Raw genomic sequence first — 22,023 nt, forward strand, 5'->3', positions numbered from 1 at the left:
CAGTTAGAGCTCCTTACTTGCTGTTTGCCTGTTGCTTACCCTTAGCTGTCAAACCATAAAGGCAGCTTTCCCCCTACTTGTGGTGCTAGTTACAGATTTCTGCTAGAGTTGCTAAGGATAACAGCAGTTATAACCAGTGTCAGAATGATATTGCAAATTGGGTTCTCTAATGAAGGGGTGGTATTGTATCCAACTTGCATCATGTAGGCATCTTCCTTCCAATACCTACCAGGTTTATATTTAACTAGAGGCCCAGTGCATGAAATTCTTGCACAGTAGGGTCCCTAGCAGCTGCCGGCTGGTGGTACCTCCCTTCCCTCTGCCACCTGCCGATGCCACTGCAGCCACCTGCTGCCACCAGTGGCCCCGCCCCCTGGTCGAACTCCTGGTCAAGGGGACAATTTGAATATTAGGCTTTTATTATATAGGATATACAGGACTTGCATTTACATGTGTATATTATGAAGAGCCACTGTGAGCTCATAGGACCTTTGGGATAATTAGAAATAGGTACTCCCTCCCTAAGCCATCTGTCAAGAGTGTTATGCTGACATTAGAACATGGCACATTACTGTCACCTACTGGTAAGTTGTGGTTAAAATACAACTATAATGTCCAGAAGGTGAATAGTATCAATTGGAATTTTGCAATGCACAACCTGAATACCATGTGGAACTGCCACAAATTATTAGACAGTTGATTAGCAAAATGACCAAGAATATGGTGTTGGAGCCAGGTTGCCAGGGTTGAATTCCTAGCTCCGATCTTTCTTGGATGGTGACCTTAGAAAAGTGATAAAACTTCTCCTCGCTTCTATTTCCTTATCTATAAATGAGGATTGTTATAATACCTACTTCATAGGTACAAGTAATAATGAAGTGTGCCAATACATATAAATTCCTTAGAGCAATGCCTGGCACGAGTGCCATATGAATGTTTGTTGCCATAACATTTTAAAATTTATTCAACAAATACTTGTGAAGTAGCAGGCACTGTTCTAATGTCTCCAAATATATTAACCCTTTTAAAAATTATTTTCTTATTTATATGTTTGTTTTTCAACATCATTTTTTAAAATCCTCACCTGAGGGTATTTTTCCATTGCTTTTAGAGAGAGTGGAAGAGAGAGGGAAAGACAGAGAGAAATATCAATGTGAGAGAAACATCACTTGGTTGCCTCCTGCACTCGCCCTGGAGCCTGCAACCGAGGTACATGCCCTTGACCGGAATCGAACCCGGGACCCTTCATTCTGCAGGCTGACACTCTATCCACTGAGCCAAACTGGCTGGGGCTATATTAGCCCTTTTAATCCTCATAGCAACCCTCTTGTGACAGGTAACACATATGTAGAGGTATAACTACAACATGTCACAAAATAGGCACTTGCAGACACCACAAAACCCTCTCTGGGATGTGTGACTAAAATTCCCACACCCAGGAGGATTCCTATTATCTCCCCAAGGAGACATGAAGACTTGGAAATGAGAAGAATGGTTTAAGATTCCTCATCAGGCTCTTCGGTTGGAGGCTGTGTGTGTGTGATTGTGTATGAGTAGGACGCAGGGGATACTTGTCAGAGCCCCGTCTCCAGAGTTCACCCTGGGACCCAGCAGATAGAGGTCTAGAAGTACCAGCCCATTCAGCACCCAGGAAAGCTCCAGGGTGGGCACAAGAGCTTCGCCCAGATTTAAAGATCCCTGGGTGGGGATTCACAACAGTGTCCAGAGCTATGATTACTCACTGATGCCCCCACAGAGATGCAGGATGGCCTGGTAGGGAAGAGAACTTTATTGGGATGTTAGTGGGCAACACGTGGGAGGGTGAATTCCAGGGACCAAGCTGGTGGTCACCTTAAAGAACAATAAATTAATTTACAAAATAAATTAAGGTGAGGAGGTCCCAAGCAGAGAGGCAGCTGGGAATACCTGGGGATTTCTTAGGGATGGCATTAGTAATTGGAAAGGGGAAATAAGAATTTCCAGCCCCCTCACGAGAGTATGAAATTAACTTTTTCAAAACCCTTTCTCCAGTCTGGGAGTTGGGGTTCTGGGGTTCCAGGAAGAGGAAAGGTCTGGGTTCAGCCAAAGGGACGAAGGGGGCTGGTTCAGGGTCGTTCCTCCAGAAAGCGGTAAGTGGGGTTCTCATAGCCATGATGCTGCAGTTCCCGCAGCTGCTGCTCCTCCAGGGTCAGCATGGGGTCCACCTGCAGCAGGGCAGGAGAGGAGAGTGGGGCATTGGGACCTGCCCTGATCTGACAGCTCCTCCATGCCCAAGCTCTGGAACTCCTCCCCATACCACGTCTGTATGTCTCTCACCTCCACCACGCCATGGCTGATAGCCCCGTAGGGCTTCTTCCTGCGCAGGAGCAGCATGGAGAGGACGATCAGGGAGCCCCCACCTGCTCCCATGATCAGCAAACCGGACACGGCCTCTCGAGACACTCCTGTCCCGGCTGGTGCCTGGAGGGAAGGAGATGGGGCAGGGCTCATCTTTGAGGCTCACCAGAGGCCAGTGTGGCTTTGGAAGTCACAGCCTAGCCACTGGCCTCTGACCTTTCCCCCTAGGTACCCAAAATATTCCCCTTCTTACCAGCTCATCTCTCTGAATCTCCGATGAGTGGGAAGGAAAACCCCTTGGAACAGACACATTCACCTGGGGGAGCAGGAGGTGTTAGGGACCCAGGCATATGGGCCCCAGCCTCCTCTTCCCCTAGTGCCAGAGAGGGCATCTCCCAGCCCCCTACTTCCCTAGAGTCCTGAAGTCCATGTCCTCAGCTACCTCTTCCCTTAGTTAAGGAATCCAACCCCCTGGCATCCTCCTCCTTCAGACCTTTGAGTCTAGGCCCCACCTCCAGGCCTCCCTCAGGAGCCCACAGGGCTAACTTACCTTCCGCTCATACTGTTCCAGGAGGGACAGCTTCTCTTTCCCAGAGGGTGCAGCATCTTGTTCTGTGGACCCTACCCCCCAGGTCTTAGCTCATTCCTAAGAGTCCAGAGTGGTGCTGCCCCTCCCCCCTGAGGAGGGGGTCAGAGGGGTACCGGACTCCACCACAGGAGGTTTGGGGTTCCCAATATATGGGCCCTTTCCATTTTGGGCTCAGAGACTTAGTGGGATTTGGTGGCTGGGGTCTACTCTGTGAGATACCTTTTGGAAGGGCCATGGGGATGTCTGTTGGCAGCCAGAGGAGGCAGGGGGAACAGTGAAGAGAGGGAGGGCTTCACTGAAGAACGGATGGAGAAATGCCCTCCCAGGGTCCAAGGCAGGAGGATCAAGGATTCTACAGGGGCCTTCACAACCTTAGACATTCCTCCCCATTCTCTCCCACTCACTGTGGTAGCTGAGACACCCCTAGACTTGGGAGATTAGAAATTAGGTTGAGGACCTATTTCCCGAAGTCTGAGGTTATCTATAGTTGGGTTATCTCACCATCATTGGAATCCAGAGGCCGCAGCCCACCCTTGTCCTCACTGCTATTCCCGAGGACAGGGACTTCCAATTCATTGGGACTCAGGTGTTCAGAGTGGAGGAATTCCTCTGAGGGGAACACACAGAAAGGAGGTTGAGGTTGTGAGCATAGGGACATCTCACACACACACCATACTTAAAGTGATTGGGGGTTGTCACAAGTGTGATCTGGGAAAGAGGGGAGCTGGTAGGAGGCACCCCTGGCAGGGAGGATAGAGGCTGAAGGTGCAATGGGCTTAAAGAGCAGCAGGAAAATTACGGTTCGATGTGGGACATGCAAAGGAAGCCGCAATAGGTCTGGGGGCTGTGATAAGTCACACTGTCTGGTATTCCCGCTCTTGTGTAGGCTCTTCCCCTTGTATCTGGACTGGGGTTGTAACTTGCTTTAACCAACAGAATGTGGGTCCATGTCTTAGACGACTTGGCAACTTCCACTTTCATGTTTGGGAGCCTGGACCATCATGTAGGAAGTCCAGGCACCGTGTGTGCAGACAGCATGGAGGGTCTCTCTGGAGAAGAGAGGCTTTGGTCCCACATGGAGAGGTAGAGAGGCCCAGTGGTGCCAACGTTCCAGCGCCTCGCTGGTCTGCTAGCTGAACGTAGCCACGTGCTTGACTACTGACAAGAAGCACCCAGTAGAACCCAGACCAGATGGCAGAACCGTGAACAAAGAAGATGGTTCATTTAAGTTCTGGTGTTGGTCACACAGGAATAGATAACTAAAGTGTGTGTGTGTGGGGGGGGAGGGGAGGTTGTCAAAGATTGGGGGTCAGGATCTGCCCTTAGAGATCTGGAATGGGAAGCAGGGGTCATATGTACTCACGGATCTGGGGCCGCAGCTCCTGAGCCAGGTGGGGGTTCTGATCAAGCAGCCCCAGGCTCTGATTCATCCTTTCCTCAATTACTTGAAGGTGGGTCTGCACCTGTGGGCGAGTGATTATGAAGGATGAACTGGGAAATGTAGGCTAGAAATGGGGAAACTGAGGTAGGGTGAAGGAAGAGCAATAGAATTAAAGGAAAAAGTAGTACATACAATATACAGAAGTAGTGGACAAGAGCCAGGAATGCACCATAGGAAGAAGGAATTGAAGGAGGAGAAGCAGAATACAAAGAAAAGGAGAAGATGTATAGAAGACAGGAAGTGAGAGGCTTGGAAAAGGGACTAAGGTGGAAGGGAACGGAGTAGCTGCTAGGAAAAATGGGGCACAGGAGACATGGTGAGGATAGGAAACAAGGACTATGGTATAGAAGATAGGAAAACAGAGGCACGTGGGTTGGAGAGGCAGAAAGTGGGATCTGAGAAATAGAAAGTGAGGTTTGAGGGAGGTGCAGAAAAGGAAGTAGCATTGGAGTGTCATATAGAAATGATGTGGTTCAAGGGCAAGTCTTGGAGCTCAGGAGCAGGAAGAGAAATTAGGACCTGAAGGCACAGAACAGGGGTTCCAGGGAAAACAAGTAGGGTTAGGGAGAAAGAAGAATGGAAGGACAGGAACAGGGTTCAAGGCACAGGAAGGGGGTTCCGGGAAAGGAAGAAGAAATCCAAGGGACAAGAATAGTGTCAACGATTCAGGATCCAAGGGACCGGAAAAGGTCCCAAGGCACAAAAGAGGGGTTCCAGAGATAGGAGGTGGCCCAAGAGACAGAAAGAGGGTCTGAGGGACAAGAAAGAGCCTGGGGTATGGGGTCTCAGAGACAGCAGGGTATGAGAGAGCCAGAAGGGTCTGAGCACCTGGAGGCTCATCTGCTGGGCCTTCTCGGGCTCCACGGCAGCCACGTGCTGGTAGTGTCGCAGGGTGTGCCTCTGCTCCTTCTGCTCTGCACGCAGGTAGCGCCGCAGGGCCAGCAGGACACGCTCCGGCTGTGGAAGGGATGAAGGCTGCTAGGCCCACCCCAGCCCTTTCCAGCCTCCGCCCTCTGCCCCCACAGCTCCCACACCTGAGGCGGATCTCCCTGCAGTGCTGCCAGGAAACCTTCCAAGGCAGCCCGGCGTTGGTCGTTGATGAGGGCGATGACGCGGGTGGCATGGGTCTCCACCAGGCGCTGTCGCTCACCAGACACCTGTTCCTCCAGGGTCTGCAGAATGGACTGAAAGTGCTATCCAAGGGGTGGACACAAGATCAGCAGAGGTAAATACGGGTGAAAGCCTAGGTCAGTGGCATTCTGGAAAGGCAGGGCTATAGGGCCAAGCAGGGTGGGTGCAGTGGGTCTAGGTCTGGGCAGAGTCAACCTGGAGTTGGGACTAGATCACAGGAAAGGGTGGGGATGTAGGGGAGGGCTAGGCCTACTGGGAGCCAAGCTGGAGGTATAAGCTGTACTGGGAAGGAACAATCTAGGAACAGAGGTGGCCTATCCTATCTAATAATAGAGTAACATGTAAATTACCATCACTCCACTACGCCCACGATTGGGCGGCGGGAGGCTGGGGGGGCGGGACTCAGGGTGGCCTATCCAGCCATTGAGAGGCACGGATCCGCTGCCACTGAAGGGGGCTACCCTGCTGTTGAGAGGCGCAGGGGGTGGGACTCCCGCCCCCTGTGCCTCTCAACAGCCAGATCCGTGGCCGCTGAGGGGGCCTGCTGCGGACACCCAGCTGTGCCTCTCAATGGCAGGGTAGCCAGGTGTCCGCGGCAGCCCCCCTCAGTGGTCGTTGAGAGGCGCAGGGAGTCCCGCCCCCTGCGCCTCTCAACAGCAGGGTAGCCCCCCTCAGTGGCCGTGGACCATCAAAAGTGGGGGAGCTGGGTGCCTATCTGCTCCGGCACCAGGCCTTTCAGAAGACAGGCACCCAGCTCCACCGTGAAAAGCGAAAGCGTGTAGGGGACCCTGCACGTGCATGATTCAATCATGCACTGGGCCTCTAGTGTTAAGATCAAAGGGAGCAAGTATTTTTAATAAAGGTAGAGCTCTAGGCCTTGGTAGGTAATACTAAAGACAGACTGTGCCTAAATGAGACTAAGGTGAGTAGGGAGCAAGAATCAGGGAGTGGAGCTAACCTGAGTGGGGACTATAGGAAGTAGGTCTGTACCAAGATGAAGTTGAAAGAGGTGGGATGGAGAACATGAGGCTGGGCCTATGAGGAGGGACTGAGTAAAACTAAGATTAGAGGGGCAGGACCAAAGTCAGGGGGCATGGCCTAATAGGGACAGGAATGCATCAAAGAGAGGCTGAGAAGGATCTGGTTGGACCTGCAGGGGGGTCAGCATGGGAGAGGACTCCAGAGCCAGTCCTCAGAGATAAGAATCAGGTTAAAACAGGGCAAAACGCGGCCAATCAGAGAAGAACAATGTCAGGTCCAACTCAGGCAAGAGGGGTGGAGCTAAATGTAGAGGTGGGGCAAAGAGAGGCTGATATAAGTAGGAAGGGGTGGAACTGGATGAGGCTGGTGGGACAAGGCCTAAGCCAGGCTGAGATTGGATGTGCCCCAGGTAGTGGACAGACATGAGTGAGTAGGACCCCCTGGAAGTTGTCCTACCTCATTCAGGGCCTGTCTGTCAGCTTTAGGCAGATTCTTGGACTGGTTGTCCGCCATGGCCCATTCACGCATCACCTGGGAGCAGGGGAACTTCAGGATTCTAGAATCCACCCTGGTCCACCCAGTGAGTTCCCCAATCCTTCTTCAAGACTTTGGAGGCTCCAGATAGATCCCTTAAGTCCCATTGGCTCTTGGGTTCCCAAGAGAGAAGACTCAGAAGAAATTTAAGGTGGAAGAGTACCATCCACCAGCGTTTCCTTAGAATCTGTTGGCATCTCAATGGGATTCTATGGGTTAGGGATCCCTGGTCATTTTAGGGGTGGCATTGAGGACTAGGAATTGACAGGGGCTTAGGGAGCTTTTGGAAATAGTCCCAACTTGTCCCCAAGAAATTTCCTTCTATTTATGGAGCTCTATGTTATGGGTGATTCTGGGACCCCCACTAGCATTACCTCATTAATCTGGCGCATCCTTCGCTCCTCCAGGTCCATCTTGGCTCGCAGGAAACCCTCGTGCTCACTGATTTCTCCAGGCATGCCAAAGTACACATCCACACCATCTGTGGGCCTCGGGGTGGAAGTCACTGCAATGTCAGGAATCAGATGGTCAGCCTGAACCCCATCTCCAGGTCACCTTTTCTACTCAGAGAACTACATTTCCTAGAGTGCACTGGAAAGCACCATGTGTCCACTTTAGGCATAGCTTCTGCCTAGCATCATGGGAAATGTAGTTCAGAACTAGGCAACAGTTCTGAACTGTTCTTGCAAAGCGTAGGAATCCATTACACCATCCTCTAACCAAAAATAACCGTGAGGGCTTACCCAATGGCTCCTCCACTTCCAGGTACCTCCAACCATTCTTTTCATTCTTCACAGGCCAGGTCTGCCACCTCTACTTTATCCCAAACTGCTCTCATCCCTTTCCTTCCTTCCAAGCAGACCTCTCTCCTATAGGGCCCTCCCAAAGATGTTTCACCAACATTCCCCAAATCATCCTCCCTCCAGGGTGGAGGAAACTAGGAGTTCCGAAATGGCCTCACCTTTGCTGACCCCTGCAGGAGGATGGGAGCTTGAAGGTAGGACTCTTTCCTCCTCTTCTTTCTCTTCAGCCTGTAGGGGCTCCACAAAGTAATCGTCTACTGGCCGTAGGAAGGATTCCTCCTCTTTCTCATCCTCATCCTCTTCTATTCTGCCCCCCAGGGGCCAGGACCGGGTGGAGGGGTCGCTGAGGGAGCAGAAGACACAAGGCAATAAGAACCTGGGCCCAGGCCCCAGGCTTCCGCCTCCTGCCTCAAGAAGCCTTGGGATGGGCAGGGAAGATTCCCTCTCACTCACCCAACTTGTGTCCTAGACGGGTCAGGGGTCACTGGAGGGGGGCAGCACACATACTCCACACCTCGGAACCGATCCATGCCACAGGGCAAAAGCATGCCCGAGCCATGCAGGATGAAGCCCTGGGAGCTGCAGGCCTGTAGGAAGAATGGGTCCGGATACCAGGATTGTGGGGTAGGAGAGGGTAAACGAGGGGGGCCTGGGGGCCTGAGTGTTGGAGGCTGATGGGGCTGGGAGCCTGACTTCCAGGTTCTGTCCTGATGGGAAGAGGGGGCAGAGGCCCAGACTCTTGGGTTCTGCAGGAGGGGGGTGTTCTGGGTGTGAGGATGGATGTGCCGGGGTCCTGACCTCCTGTGCTTCCTGATGCCTCCGGGTTGAACTCTCACACTGGTCCATGCGCTCCTGATGCAAGAACCGGCAGCCTTCGGGCACCAGCAGGGCCTCACTCACGAATTCACCCGCTGGGGAAGGGGGCACCAGAGTGAGACCCTCTCATAGCCACTAGCCTTACCCTCCTTAGAATCCAGGTTTATTATCCTCAGAGGCTTCTCTGGCCCCCTCAGGACTCAAGCATCTAGCTCTCTAATGCGAGCCTTGAGACCAAGGCCCAGGATCTCGCCCCTCAGACTCCCACCTCCATTTCCCGCCCCCAGCCCCCAGCCTGTGACTCACGCAGGCAGCGGAAAGGCACAACCTGGTGGTGAGGGTGAGTACAGCGGCCGCCCTGGGCACCCCCGCACCAGCGCTCCATGGGGATGGCCTGCGCCGCCTGTTCCACACGTGCAATCTGCAGCTCCGGGTACATCTGTGGGCACCGGGTGGGCCAATCAACCCACTGTTAGAACCCAAGCAGTCATGCTTCTCTTCTGGCCATGCCCCTTTTCAAGACTCCAGTGTTCATAAGGCATTCTTCTCCTTAGGCCCTGCTTCTTCAGAAAACCGGTCTTAGATGTATCTAAGTCCCCTAGGCCCATGGGCCACGCCCCTAGTAACTCCCCCTTACCCCTCCCCTCTCTCCTCCCCGCACCCCGTTATCCTTAGGCCTCTCCCCTTTACCTGGCCAGTTCCTTTACAAAGGTCTCTCCATATACCCATACACCCAATTCTTCTGCGCCCACCTCTCTTCTGCTCACCTTGCCGCCCTTCCCCAATCAGGTTCATCTCTCCGTAGATTCCACCAACCCTTAAGTCTCGCCTCTTTCCCTGTTTGACTTCTCAGCGTCCCTTCTCTTTCGTAATAGACCCTCCTTTTCCTGGCCAGGCCTCCTCGCTTTCCCCTCTTTAATTGGAATCCACCCCTTTTCCTATCTTCTAGGTCCCTAAGGACTTTTCGTCAGACTGCCCTCTCCTTTGGCCACGCCTCCCTATATACCTACTCTTGAAGGAGCCCACCACTCCCTGGGTCCCCTTCCTTAGCCGGTCTTTGCACGGTTCTCCTCTTTCCTGACCTCGTGTCTCTCTTTTTTTCTTTCTTTCTTTTCTTTTTTGTTTTGTTTTGTGACCTTTTCTCAAAAACAGGTCCCGCCCTATCCTAACTTCGCCTCTGGCCACGCCCCCTGGCTTCCTAGCCTTCTTAGATCCCTGGTCTCCTGGCCTTAGGAGTCAGGCTGGGAAACCAACAACAACAACAAAACGCCAGTCGGGCTAGACTCCGCCCCCGGCCCGCCTCCCCCCTGCAGGCCACGCCCACCTGTCTGCAGTACTCCAGCACGCGCTGCGGGTCCCGGAGGCAACGCCGCGAGAGCTGTGCGTCTGGTTCCCAGCGGCCCGTGCGCAGGTCCCGGTGCAGGGTTGGGCGCCCGCATAGTCCAGCCACCTGAGCGGACCCCCGGGCCTGGGTATGTGGGCGAAGGGGTCAGTGAGGGCTCGGGGGACGTCGGCACGCTGGTCCCGCGGCCCTTTGCTTTCTAGGACTCAGATGTTGAGACCCCAGAACCAGCCCCTTCACCAAGCACCGAGCACCCGCCTCGGCAGAGGTACCGTTTCCCGGGATACAGTTACTACTGGGCGGGGCGCCCCAGCTCTCCTGTTGCTATGGCGACGCGGGTCCCCCAGGATTCTCGCGGTTCGGCGGTGGCCGAGTCACACTCACGCCCACCCCGGCGCAGCCGCACCAGAGACGGAAGGGGTTAAACCTGAATCGCTGGGGAGGAGGTCAGAGCCCCGACGTTCTGGCCCCTCCTCCCTCTACCCCCAGCTCGGGCTCCCATTCTTGGGTGCAAAGATGACAGACAGGGCCTGGCCTCAGGCCTGCAGGCCTGGACACCAACCCTTGAGGGCTGGGGAGCTACCTCCTGGGTCAGGGGGCGGCGGCTGGAGGCCTAAACCCCCGGGTCCTGGGAGGCTGCGGGGCCCTCAGGATGGAAAGGGACCCAGATTCCTGGATCTAAGTGTCTTATTGCTTGGTGGGTCATATGTTCAGGTGGGAAGGGGCTGGGGCTGAGTCACTGAGGGCGAGAGGATCGGAGGGGCTGGATTTCTGGGACCAGGAGCTCTGGAGAAGTCAGTTCCTATGCTGGGGGTGGGAGGTGGCTGGGACGACACAAGATGGGGAGCTGGGGCCTGGACTCCTGGGTTCGTGAATGCCTAGTGCCATTGGGGGGCCCCGGGGGCGGCCACCTGGCTGGAAAGACTGCACTTTCCGCCCTGGACACGTCCGCGCCGGGTCGAGGCCGGGTCCCGCCCCTTCCCCCACCCCCCCCAGTCCTCACCTCCGCCGCGCCGGGGCTCCCACCGGCCAGGCTCCCGACGGCGAGCTGCGCGCGCAGAAGCAGCAGCGATAGTGGCAGCAACAGCGGCAGTGGCGGCGGGGCCCGGCGGCGGCCCAGACCGCGAATGGCGGGGCTTAGGTGCCCCATGTCTGGGCTCTCACGCCCTCACGTCCCCAGCACTCCCGCCCAGCCCGGCCCGGCCCCAGCGGTGACAGGAGCTCCCAGCGCCACAGCCACCTCCTCCCGCCGCCCCTTGGCTGCGCCGGCGCCTCCAGCCCCGCCCCACGCCGCCCCGCCTTCCTGGCCAGGACAATAGCATGCCCGCTCCGCGCTGGCAGGAGCGGCCCCCGAACGCCACGTGGGAGCCTGTGTCAAGCCCCCACTCCCTTAAGATGCCAGATGTTCCACCCCACGCCAGGATCCAGCCGGAGGTCTGGGGTATGGACCTGGGGTTATGGATTTTGTGTCCTTCTTCGGACTCAAAATCAGCTTCCTTCCCTTCCAGGAATTATCAGCTTTGAAGACAACACCCACCTCCTCACCCTCCTCCCACCCCCAACCAAATTTCTTTTCTTGAGCTGCCAGGAATGTAGTCCTCCAAAATTTCCCCAATCAAGAACACAGCAGTTGCCACCCGGTCCTCCTCTCCCTCAGATCCAGGAGTCTGGGCCCCAGGAACCTTTCCTATCAGAACCAGAGACCAAGCCCCTAGCCCTCTCCCCCCCCCCCCTCCCCCCCCCCCAGAGTCCCAGGCCTTCTGCTCTGCTTCCCAAGGGTCTCAGGTGTCTGGAACTTGAATTCCTTGCTCAAGGATCCATGTCACAAAGCTCCCAGGCCCCTTTTTAAAAGAGGATACAAGTCAGGTACTCAGCACCTCAGGACAAGGGTCTGGAGCCCCATCTTTGCTCTAAGGACCAGGGAATTTCTATTTCCTCACCTCTAGCCTCTCCCTCCCAGCCTCCCCTTCAGGGCTTACTGCTTTGTCTCCTGCAATGACAAGTGTAGAATCCTGTCTTCCCCAAGCCCCGTGGAGTAGCCCTGTCATGTGTGTGCATCTGTGATGTATGTTTGTGTAGATGTATATTAAAAGAGCCCGAAGCATTAAGTGGGTAGCAGGGCGCTTGGATGTGGGTCCTGGCTTGCTCCTAGAGTCACTTCAGAGCCTAGGGAATCCTGAAGACAAATTTTAATTTTTAAAATTAAACATATATCTTTCATCCCCAGATTCCACCCCCCACCCCCTCCAGTGACAATCTCACCCTGTAAACTCCTTGGACCCAATTCTTTCAGGGCCTTTAAGGAAGGTGGAAGGGATCAAGATGGTGGCTCTCTTGGGTTCCCAAGGAGTGAACTGCCATCTTGGCTTCACTTCCATTAGCCAAGCAAAGTGTGCCTCAGGGAGAGCCAGGACAGGGCCTAGTCCGGCCTCCATCTTTATATATATTTATCTTTATTGATTTCAGAGAGGAAGGGAGAGGGGAAAAGAGATAGAAACATCAATGATGAGAGAGAATCATTGATTGGCTGCCTCCTGCACATCCCCTACTGGGGATCAAGCCTGCAACCCGGGCATGTGCCCTTGACTGAAATTGAACCTGGGACCCTTTAGTCTGCAGATTGACACTCGATCCACTGAGCCAAACCAGCTAGGGCTCCATCTTAATCTTCCCTATGTTATCTTTCTTCTCAGTGCAAGTGGTCATCTTGAAATATCTTCTTTCAGTGTCTGGAAACAACTTCTACATCTGCCTCTAACTCCCATCACCCCCTGTCTCTATTCCTCTGTGAAGGGACCATTTGACATCTTGAATCTCTTGTATACAGGGGAATAGGTGGACATAGTGGCCATCTTGCTCCCACTTAGGGCATCCCCTTTGGCTGAGCAAACTGTCCATTACCCAGGCAATAATAATGGTCTGTCACTCCCCTCAATGTTCAGTTTTGGAGGAGCAGGTTCGGCTAACTTGTTCTGGTTCTTTAGAAATCAGGACAATCTGTATGGCAAGTTGAAGATCCCAGCATTTTTGAGTTGGAGAGATGCTACACATGTGTTTGGAGACGAGAGTGGCCAGGTGTGGGGAAGGAAGCATATGGGAATGGGAGAGTCCTGGGGGCCATATCTGGGGGCCCGAAGGCTGTGGGTTTGATGTAGCTGGTAAAAGCTCGAGAATGGGGTGTGGTGAGATAACCTGCCTGGGCTCTAGACAGTTTGCAGGGGCGAGGCATGCCTAGGTATGAGTTGAAGTCATAGAAAGGAGGGCTACCCAGAGGTCCAAGCGGGGGAGAGGGTGGCAGGAAGAGGCCATCTCCAGGGGTTTTGCCAAGGCTCAGGCTCACACCGACTCCTTGAACCTTGTAGTAACCATTGGTTGGGTCCTGAGGAGACAATTGAGATTAGTGAGTATGGGAAGGTACAGGGGGCGAGGACCACTGATGGAGATTGAGTCAGACCTAGTGAGAGGCAAAAGACAGAACTATGAGCAGGCAGAGACAGAAAGACAGACATATAGACTGGTAGGAAGACCACGTAAGACCAACACAGTGACAAGAGAGAAAGGAACAGAAAGAGATGGGCAGAAAGAGACAGAGACAGAAGGATAGAGGCCTGCTGAGGGATGATGGTGCGGAAGGAGGTGCAGAGGGAGCAAGGGAGAGAGATCGAGACCAAGACATTTATTCACACATCTGCCCAACAGCCCCATGGCTTTGACGTTGTGTCATGCCCTGTGCAGCTGCTGGATAGACCTGGCCCTGTCCTCATGGAGATACTAGGCCGAAGGAGAAGTGACAGATGACCAGGCAGAGCCCAAAGGAGTCAGCACTGTACTGGGGGGAGTAAGGCAGAGTGGCTGGGACTGTGATGATGGGACTTTATGGAGAAGCACAGGCAAAATGATTGGAGTTGTATTGGGGGAACCTTCAGCACAGAGATCAGGAGAAGCCCAGATCAGAGTGGTCCTGGCTGTGAGAGTTGAAACATGGACAGAATGATCAGAGCTGGGAGGGAGGGAGGGAGGGAGGGAGGGAGGGAGGGAGGGAGGGAGGAAGGAAGGAAGGGAAGCAAGCAAGCATGGGTTTTCTAGAACCAGAAATGTATGAATTGAGACTAGAGGAATTGAAGGAGAGAATTAGGTAGGTATGGGAAGGAAGTTAGGAGGGGTTTAGGCCAAGAGAATAGCAGAATAGCATGTGCTAGGTACAGAGGAGAAAGAAAAGGGACCCTAAAGGTGGGGCAAGTCTGGGGAGATGTGAGGCAAGTGGGGGACCTGGTAAGTGAAAGGGGCCTAGAGAGGCAACCCAGGTGAGGCAACCAGGAGGCCTGAAACACGAGTATGATAGGGAAAGCACAGACAGTGAACCCTGATCTGGGGCTAAAGATGGAGTGCAAGGCTGGGACACATATGTGGGCAGAGACAGCAGATAGGCAAACGAGAATGTGAAGGTGGGTGAGACAGCCCAGGAGGCACGAGAAAGAGGACAGGGGGCTAGATCCCTGCTCTGTGGGCAACAGAATAATAAAGGAAGGGACAGAAGCAGTGAAAGAGTTGGAGACACAGAGAAGGGAGTCCTTTCCCTTCCAACCCTCACCTTAGTCTCCAGAGGCCCCTCTTCATCCGGAACCAGGTCACTGCTGTCCATGTGCATGATGGGGCCCTGGAGTAGGATGCTTAGTGAGAGGGAGTGGCCAAAGGATCCTCCTACCCCAGCTGGGGTCTAGGCTCAGGAAAACAAAGGGCCCTGGGGACATATTGGATCTAGGGAATGACGTGGTCAGGGGCATATTTGAATCTGGGGGACATTTGGGTCTGGGGTCAGTGTTGGGACTAGGGCCCAATTTGAGTTTAGGGGCCCAGTTAGGACTAGGTTACAGGTGGGTCTAGAGGTACAACTAGGCCTGGGGTCCCTGGCTTCCTACCTGGTCCTCACTGCTGCCTGTCTCCTCTTCCTCAGGGCCCCGCAAACTGGAACCATGGCTGCTGCCTGGTATGCGAACCTGGTTCTTTTGCTTGGAGAAAGAGGCTGAGGCCAAGGACAGTGGGTGAGGGTGGGAGGACGGAGGCAGAGCTAAGCAATGGGGTAGGGTCACAGTTTGTGGAGACCAATGAGCAGGAACATAGAGGACTTGGAGGATTAGGTTACGAGGTTAGGAACCACTGAGAGCCCTGGTCTGGGAGGGCAAGTAGTATTGACCTTGAGGAAGTGGAGTTAGGGCTTCAGGAAGGAACCAGGGCCTGAAGGTGAGCCAGTCTCCACCAGGGGCTGGAGAGGCAGCACTGGGCCAGGTCCCAAGGCCGGGCTTTTAGGGTTCTGTATTGGAGGGCCTGTCAGTGAGCAGGGCAAGGGTGGGGTTTTTTTCGGGGGGGGGGGGAGGGATTGGGGTAGAGCTCAGGTACTAACCCTTGCCTTGGCACCAGCAGCAGAGGGCCACCCCAGTGATGACTACAATGAGAGTCGTGACCAAGGAGGCCACCCCAGCCACAATCCGCATAGTAGGCAGCACGTCTGCAGGGAGAAGAGGGGTGGTCTGAGGAGGAACTGGGGAACAGCACCAGGGCTTGGGTTGGGGTCTCTGGGTTCAAAAGGCGCCAGATTTGGAGATACCCAAGGTTTATCATACCCTGAGGTTAAGGGCTTATGAAATTGGGGTTTCACAAGTAAACTCCCCTGGCTTTAGGGAGTCTTAGAATTTGAGGAATTTTAACTTTGGAGATTCCCATTTTGGGGGCACCAGAATGTGAGGGGTATCTCTGTTTAGGATTCTGTATTGGATGTAATTTATTTTGGGGGTCTCTCAGGATTCAGTGGACTTATAGTTTTGAGACTCTCAAGGTTTAGGGGGTCTTTGCATTTGGAGGTCCTCAGTTTGTGGATTGTAGACGTTGGAGGTTGGGGTCCTCAGATTCGTGGGTCTTCAGGCTTCAGGTCTCACCTCTACGGCCCAGGCTGATCCAGGTGCCTCCCTCACCCAGCCGGTTACGAGCACTGCAGTTGAAGCCCCGGCTAAAGTCAGACTCCTGGGTTCCCGAAATGTGTAGCACAGAGATCAGGCCTGGACCCTGTCCAACTCGGCCCTCCGGGGCTGGGAAGGTCTCCACCAGGAACCGACCCCTGGAACCCTCCTCCAGGAAGCCTTCATCCCAAGACCAGACCTTGGGGCACAAAAGGAGATCAGAGGAGACGGGGAAGGAGGGAGGGAGACGGCCAGGGTGTTGGGAGAATCAGAGGTAGCCCTGCAGTGCAGGGAGTTTGGCTGGGAATTCAGGGATCACAGCTGGGTGGGTCCTGAAGGCAAGGACATTTCCTTACCACGGCTTCTGGGGCGGGGGAGGCGAAGACCAGACACTGGAGGCGGGCGGGGCCCCTCAGAAAGGCAGTCGATGAATGCAGGGCGGTCACTACTGGGGGAGCTTGTTTGGAGATGGTGGTTCAATCAGAGCAGAGGCCCCGCCCTCCCAACCAAAGCCGGTTTCCATGAGGCCGGGCCCGGCACTCCCCCACTAACCCCAACCAACCGGGCCCCGCCCCTCAACAAACTCCAAACCCCTCGGAGACTCACCTTCACCCCCTCCCACGGGTACCCCCAGGCCCCGCCTCTAGAAAGCTTTCGCTCTCGCGGCCACACCCATCCATTCATAGCTCTGCCCGTCCCCGTCCTTCTGGAAGCACCGTTTTCTCACCGTTCACAGTCAACCTAACCTCTGCAGCGCCGCCCCCTAGGCCGGAGAGCCCCGCCTCGGCCCTGCACACGTAGTCGCCGGCATCCTCCGGCCCGACCGCGGGAAGACGCAGCGTGGACCCGTAGCCCAGCACCTGGGATGCGAAGGGGCGTCAGGGGCAGAACCTCGGGAGGAAGCTCCGTCCACTGCCTGCCACCAGTACTAGCCAGGCACGGCCTTACCTGTGCACCCCCATGGCGGGTCCAGGTTACCCGTGGGAGCGGGTTCCCGAGCCAGGCACAGCTCAAGGAAGCTTCTTCCCCCTGGTCTACAGACACAGGCTCCGGCTTTGCCTGTAGAATCGGTCGGACTACAGGAAAGATAGGGTCACATGACCGGGAGGGCTGCGCCTTCTGACCTGGGGTCAGCCACTCGGATTTGGCAACCTCGCCAGCCCTGCGTGGCTCAGTGGTTGAGCGTCAATCTATGGACTAGAAGGTCACAGTTCCATTCCTGGTTAGAGCACATGTCTGGGTTGCGGGCTGGATCCCAGTGGGGGCCGTGCAGGAGGTAGTCAATTTATGGTTCTCTTTCATTATTAATGGTTCTTTCTTTCTCTCTTCCCCTCCCCCTTCCTCTCTGAAATCAATTAAAATATATTTAAAGAAAAAAAGAATTCTTATTAAAAAAGAGAGAGAGAGAAAGAAATGGCAACCTCAAGGGCCCAAGTATAGGCCCCTGGTCCACAACTCTGCTTACATGCCCTGCCCCTGCCCCTGCTCCAATTTGGCATTGACCCAGCAAAGTCAAACTCTGCCTACATTTTATGCACGCCCCCCCCCCCTTCCACAGCCCATTGCAACCATGCCCCACTCAATCCTCCACCCCCCGCCCCACCTGCCCATTTCAGCAGGTCCCACTTTGCCCACGTCCATGGTCCTGCCCTGGCTCACACTGTACATCCAGTGCGGTGCTGCAGTTGGCACTACCCACAGCGTTGCTGGCTTCACAGGACACTGGCGCAGTTAGGAACGAGGCGTCGGCCACCACCTCCAACATTGGTCCTCGGGCCCCCAGCACTGGGGAGCCCCCTTTTGCCCACCTGTGGAGGTGGTGGGATTGTTAGTATTGTCTCTGCTCCCCAGGCACACCTACTCATGTCCCAGCTCCAACCCTTCCCAAGCTTGTGCTTGGGGCTTGGGAGAGGTGATCATCCTCACCGATAGCCCGTAACAGGAGGCTGGGCCCTGGCCTGGCATAGGAAAGTGACCTTCTCTCCCTCCCGCACAGTCTGTGGTTCTGCAGACAGAGTCACCACTGGAGAGTCTGTGGAGGTGGGCCAATAATCAGCAATGGTCAAGGACCTCCGCTGATGACCGAGGAGTCCCACTCCCAGCCCCTCCACCCCAGGTGTGGATCTCCAGTTCCCTCTTCCCTTTGAGTAGGAGTCCAGGCAGGCCTCCAGTTCCGTATTCCCTCAGGAACCACAGATCCACAGCTCCCTCCTTCCTCATATCCTGGAGTCCAGGTCCCAGGCCCCTGTTTCACCAAGGACTCCAGGCTCAGGGACCAGCGTCCAGCTGCACTTACACTGCAGGCTCAGTGTGATAGCTGTGTCCTTTCCCCCAGGCAAGGCCTGGCTTCGGGCCCGGCAGACCAAGGTGGCTCCATCATCATGGCTGGAAGGGGTAAAGGATAAGATGCTCTCCACGGACTCAATGGTCCCTTTCTTCAGCAGGGTCTGGAGGTTATGAATAATAATGATGATTTCATCTACCCCTAATACAGTGCTTACTATGTGTCAGGCTCTCTTCTAAGCACTTAGAAGAAGTATTGCTTTATTTAATCCTCACAATTACCCTATGAGGCGCATACTACTATTATCCTCATTGGACAGAGAAGAAAACTGAGGGACAGAAGAGGTTAAGTTACTTACCAAGATCAATCAACTAAGGAGTGACTGAGCCAGGTAGTCCAGACCTAGAGTCCTCACCCTTAATCATACAGCAAGGGTCCCAACCCTTTAACCCTTGCCCTCCCATGCCCTTTTCTTCTCTGGATGAGCCTGTGGTCTTAGTGAATCCCCACATTTCCCTGAATAAACAAGGGCTTGCACAGCGACTTGCATCTGACCTGATAGGAGGTAGCCCCATCCAGCTGGACCTCATCACGAAACCACAGCAGCTCAGGGGTAGGGCGGGCATCCCCACGGCTCCGACAGGTCAGATTTGCAGGAACACCAGCAACCAGAGACACAGAGGGGCTGCCCAGCACCTGAGGGGCTTCTGGGGGCACTGTGGATGGATCTGGGGTCAGAGCTGGATTCTGGGCCCAGAGACCCAGATCTTCCCAGCTCTACTTGACCACTCCTCGGTGCTCCCTGGACTCTGATACTCCCAGCTAGGACTGGCTATCCCTCTGGGCACCCCTGGGGAGAGGAGTGGGCTGGACCCTCACCCAGCACATGCAGCTGGGCTGGTCGAGAGCGGAGGCCTGCCTGTGTAGCTTGACACTCATATGATGCTTGATCCTCTCGTTCCACAGGCCTGATGTGGAGGTCGTGCTGGCCTCTGGCTGCATCCCCTGATATCCAGTACCTGGACCACCCTGGAATCAAGAAAGAGGCAGTCACACCGCTGCTCTGAGTTCCTGTCCCCATCCCAAAAGTGGGTGCTGAGCTAGGGAGACACTAACCCTCTCCCAATCCAGAGTCTCTTCAAACTTGGGGGGGGGGTGTGTGTGTGTGATAAATTCAGAGAGAAAAAAAGCCAGAAAACAATTGCCATAAAAGGTTAGATGCTACCTCTGGGGTAAAGAGGAGGGAGTTATGATAGGGGAAAGGAATAAGAAGGGCTTCTGGACCTGAGTAACGGTTACATGGGCGTCTGTTTTATAGTTACTTGGCAAATCTTCCACTTACGTTTTATACACTTTCCTGTATTTATGTAATATTTTACAATAAAAATACAAATCTTCAAACCCCATGGATCATCCCCAAAGTATAAACTAAAAATTCAAGACAGCCCTGGCTGGCATGGTTAGTTTTGGACCGAAAGGTCACAGGTTCAACTCCTGGTCAAGGGCATGTACCTGGGTTGCAGGTTTGATCCCCCACCCAAGCAGAGATCCATTCCAGAAACCAATTGATGTTTCTTTCTCTCTCTCTCTCTCCCGTCCCTGTCTCCCTCCCACTCTCTAAAAATCAATGGAAAAGTATCCTCGGGTGAGGATCAACAACAACAAAAACTTTTAGGACACCCAAATGTTTAGCTGAGCCCATTAATTTTCCAAACTTGAAAATGTCGGGATAGATACTTCAGTTACAGCCTCCACCCAGCATCTCCTGGAGCTGATGCCAGCCCCTCCCCGAGTACTGAGAACAGCCTCACCTGGCAGGTCCCTCTCACCCCCTAGAGCCAGCCCATCCTTAGTCCACTGGACCACTCCCGAGTATGTGCCCAGGGCACAGGGCAGCCGGGCCTCGTCCCCTAGCAGGACCACCAGGTCCTCGGGCTGTTGCAGGAAGTGGGGTGACAGGCCTAGGAGAATGAAGAAGGGAGCAGAGCTGAGTATAGCATATTCAAGAGTTCTCTCATTCAGAACCCAGGAGTTCAGTCCCCACACCCCTCTTCCCCCAGACCCAGAAGCCCAGGCTCCCAGACTTCTGCTCCCTCAGATCCAGGAGTCCCAGCCCTCAGCCCCATTCACCCCAGTAAAAGCGGGGGCTGGCAAACAACCCTCCCCACATTTACCGCCTTCCCCGCCCTTGGAGGTACCTGCACGCCCTCTGAGGCAGAATAAGAGGACGAGGAGGGCGGGGACCAGCATACTGAGTGTGTGTCCCTCAAGATGCAGCTGACTTGCTGTGGCACTGCCTTCCTGCCAACTGCTTCCAGGACAGCACGCCTCCCACCACTCAGGCCCGGAGCCTTCTTCGAGCCCGACTCTTCATTCACCCCAGGCGAGGCGCACCCTTGTCCCTGGCCTGGAGTTTCCCAAATCTGCTCAGCCGCTGGCTCCGACGCTCTGAAACGCAGGCGGATTCCGCTCGCTGCACCTCTGAGACCCCTGGGGCTGATCTCACTCGCCGGGGCACCGGCGCGCCCCGCCCTCTTTCCATTGAGAAACACCGCGACCAAAACGCCGCCGATGCGTAGGGCTTTCCTCTTGGGCGGGCGCCCCACCCCTATTGGGATCTGGGAGCCGGAACAGCTGGGTCGAAGGAGGGGGTGTCGGCCGGGTTGGACACCTGCACCCTGCCGGGGTTGCAGGGGCGCGGGGGTGAGGAGAAGTGAGGAGAGGAAGTGGAAGAAAGTTGCTCAGCCCAGGTCCTGGAGGGACCGCGCTGAATGGAAATCGAGCTATAAATGGGAACCCCTGGGGCCTCGCTAGTTTCTGCGCCCTGGGGAGGCGGGGCTCGGGGCTCCTCTGAGCCTACAGGTCAGGAAGAGGGCTCCAGCGTAGCTGGGGAGGAGGGTGGGGGGGGCAGCTGGGACCCCCTAGAAGAGGGGGCTTCTGCTCTCCCCCGCTTCAAACCCCCTCTTCAAAATAACCCTTTGCCTGCCTAGTTACTGCCACAAACCCTAGCATATCTTAAGATCTAGGAATCCAGGCTCACAACCCCTCCTTTCCCAAGACCCTGCAGTCCGGGCTCAGCCCTTCGCCCCACTCGGCTGTGGTTGCCGGGCGACAGCTGGGAGGCGGCTGTGCGGGGTCGCGGCTGGCAGGGAGGCTGGGAACCTCGCAGCTTGTCCTGACGGCTGCCTGCAGCCAGCTGGGATGTTCTCACGCTGCACGCTGGCGAGCGCGCTGCGCAGCTACTGCGCAGGTGGGTGGGACCCCCAGTTGGCTGAGGGGCGACTGTGGGCTTGGGACCCTGGGTCTGACGTTCCTGAGCCTGTTGGGACTGGTTGGGGGGGGGGGGGGGTGAGGGGAGAGTCCATGCTCAGGTTGTGTATTGTTCCTGAGCTCAAATTATTGCGTTTTTCCCGAAGTAGCAGGGACTTGGACTTCCAGGAGTCTAAGACTGGCGGTGCAGACCTCTGTTGACTGAGAAGTTGGGGACTCAACTAGGTCCTCTGCCTGCAGCAGGGTGCAGATGGGACAGGATGACAGGGGTCAGAAAATCCGGTCTTAAGTCTTAGAGTCAGTGGATTTAAGCACCTATTTCTCTCCTATTCCCTACACCGGCCCAGGGGAAGGAGTTGAAAATCAACAGACAGTGAACATCCGCTCTAAATTCTGTGGGGGGTCGGGGAGAGAGGACTTACCTCTTGGGAATGTGGGGAGAAGGGACTTCAGGCCTGAACTCCTGAGTCCTGGATCCTTGAGGCCCAGACTTATGAGTCCTGGCCCAGACTCTGGGTCTGGGGGCCTGAACTCCTGGCTT

General features: G+C 55.1%; 2 protein-coding genes across 3 annotated transcripts; both read right to left on the reverse strand.

Moving 5' to 3' along the window:
• Nucleotides 1-1,768: 1,768 nt before the first annotated feature.
• Nucleotides 1,769-11,189, reverse strand: APLP1 (amyloid beta precursor like protein 1). 2 transcript variants are annotated; one of them, XM_028143436.2, is made up of 16 exons: nucleotides 10,978-11,189; nucleotides 9,957-10,100; nucleotides 8,939-9,071; nucleotides 8,615-8,727; nucleotides 8,270-8,403; nucleotides 7,975-8,159; nucleotides 7,388-7,518; nucleotides 6,936-7,010; nucleotides 5,402-5,560; nucleotides 5,196-5,324; nucleotides 4,290-4,389; nucleotides 3,428-3,535; nucleotides 2,888-2,958; nucleotides 2,591-2,653; nucleotides 2,317-2,460; nucleotides 1,769-2,204 (listed from the first exon to the last, which is right to left on the reverse strand). In XM_028143436.2, exons 1-16 carry the CDS (start codon nucleotides 11,122-11,124, stop codon nucleotides 2,106-2,108), a joined length of 1,935 nt encoding a protein of 644 aa, XP_027999237.2. In that variant the 5' UTR covers nucleotides 11,125-11,189; the 3' UTR covers nucleotides 1,769-2,105. The 2 variants fall into 2 exon arrangements, with proteins under 2 accessions (XP_027999237.2, XP_054567210.1); XM_054711235.1 differs by lacking the exons at nucleotides 9,957-10,100; nucleotides 10,978-11,189 and adding an exon at nucleotides 9,323-9,542.
• A 1,765-nt stretch (nucleotides 11,190-12,954) lies between these two features.
• KIRREL2 (kirre like nephrin family adhesion molecule 2) lies at nucleotides 12,955-20,462 on the reverse strand. Its single transcript, XM_028143430.2, has 15 exons — nucleotides 20,411-20,462; nucleotides 20,024-20,173; nucleotides 19,092-19,241; nucleotides 18,768-18,928; nucleotides 18,225-18,375; nucleotides 17,855-17,960; nucleotides 17,588-17,736; nucleotides 16,877-17,004; nucleotides 16,656-16,788; nucleotides 16,285-16,385; nucleotides 15,908-16,127; nucleotides 15,376-15,480; nucleotides 14,894-14,997; nucleotides 14,566-14,631; nucleotides 12,955-13,353 (listed from the first exon to the last, which is right to left on the reverse strand). The coding sequence occupies exons 1-15, from the start codon at nucleotides 20,460-20,462 to the stop codon at nucleotides 13,018-13,020; spliced, it is 2,112 nt and encodes a 703-aa protein (XP_027999231.2). The 3' UTR covers nucleotides 12,955-13,017.
• Between the last annotated feature and the right edge of the window lie 1,561 nt (nucleotides 20,463-22,023).

The sequence above is a fragment of the Eptesicus fuscus genome, chromosome 21 (genome assembly GCF_027574615.1).
Source record: "Eptesicus fuscus isolate TK198812 chromosome 21, DD_ASM_mEF_20220401, whole genome shotgun sequence".
Classification (NCBI taxonomy): domain Eukaryota; kingdom Metazoa; phylum Chordata; class Mammalia; order Chiroptera; family Vespertilionidae; genus Eptesicus; species Eptesicus fuscus.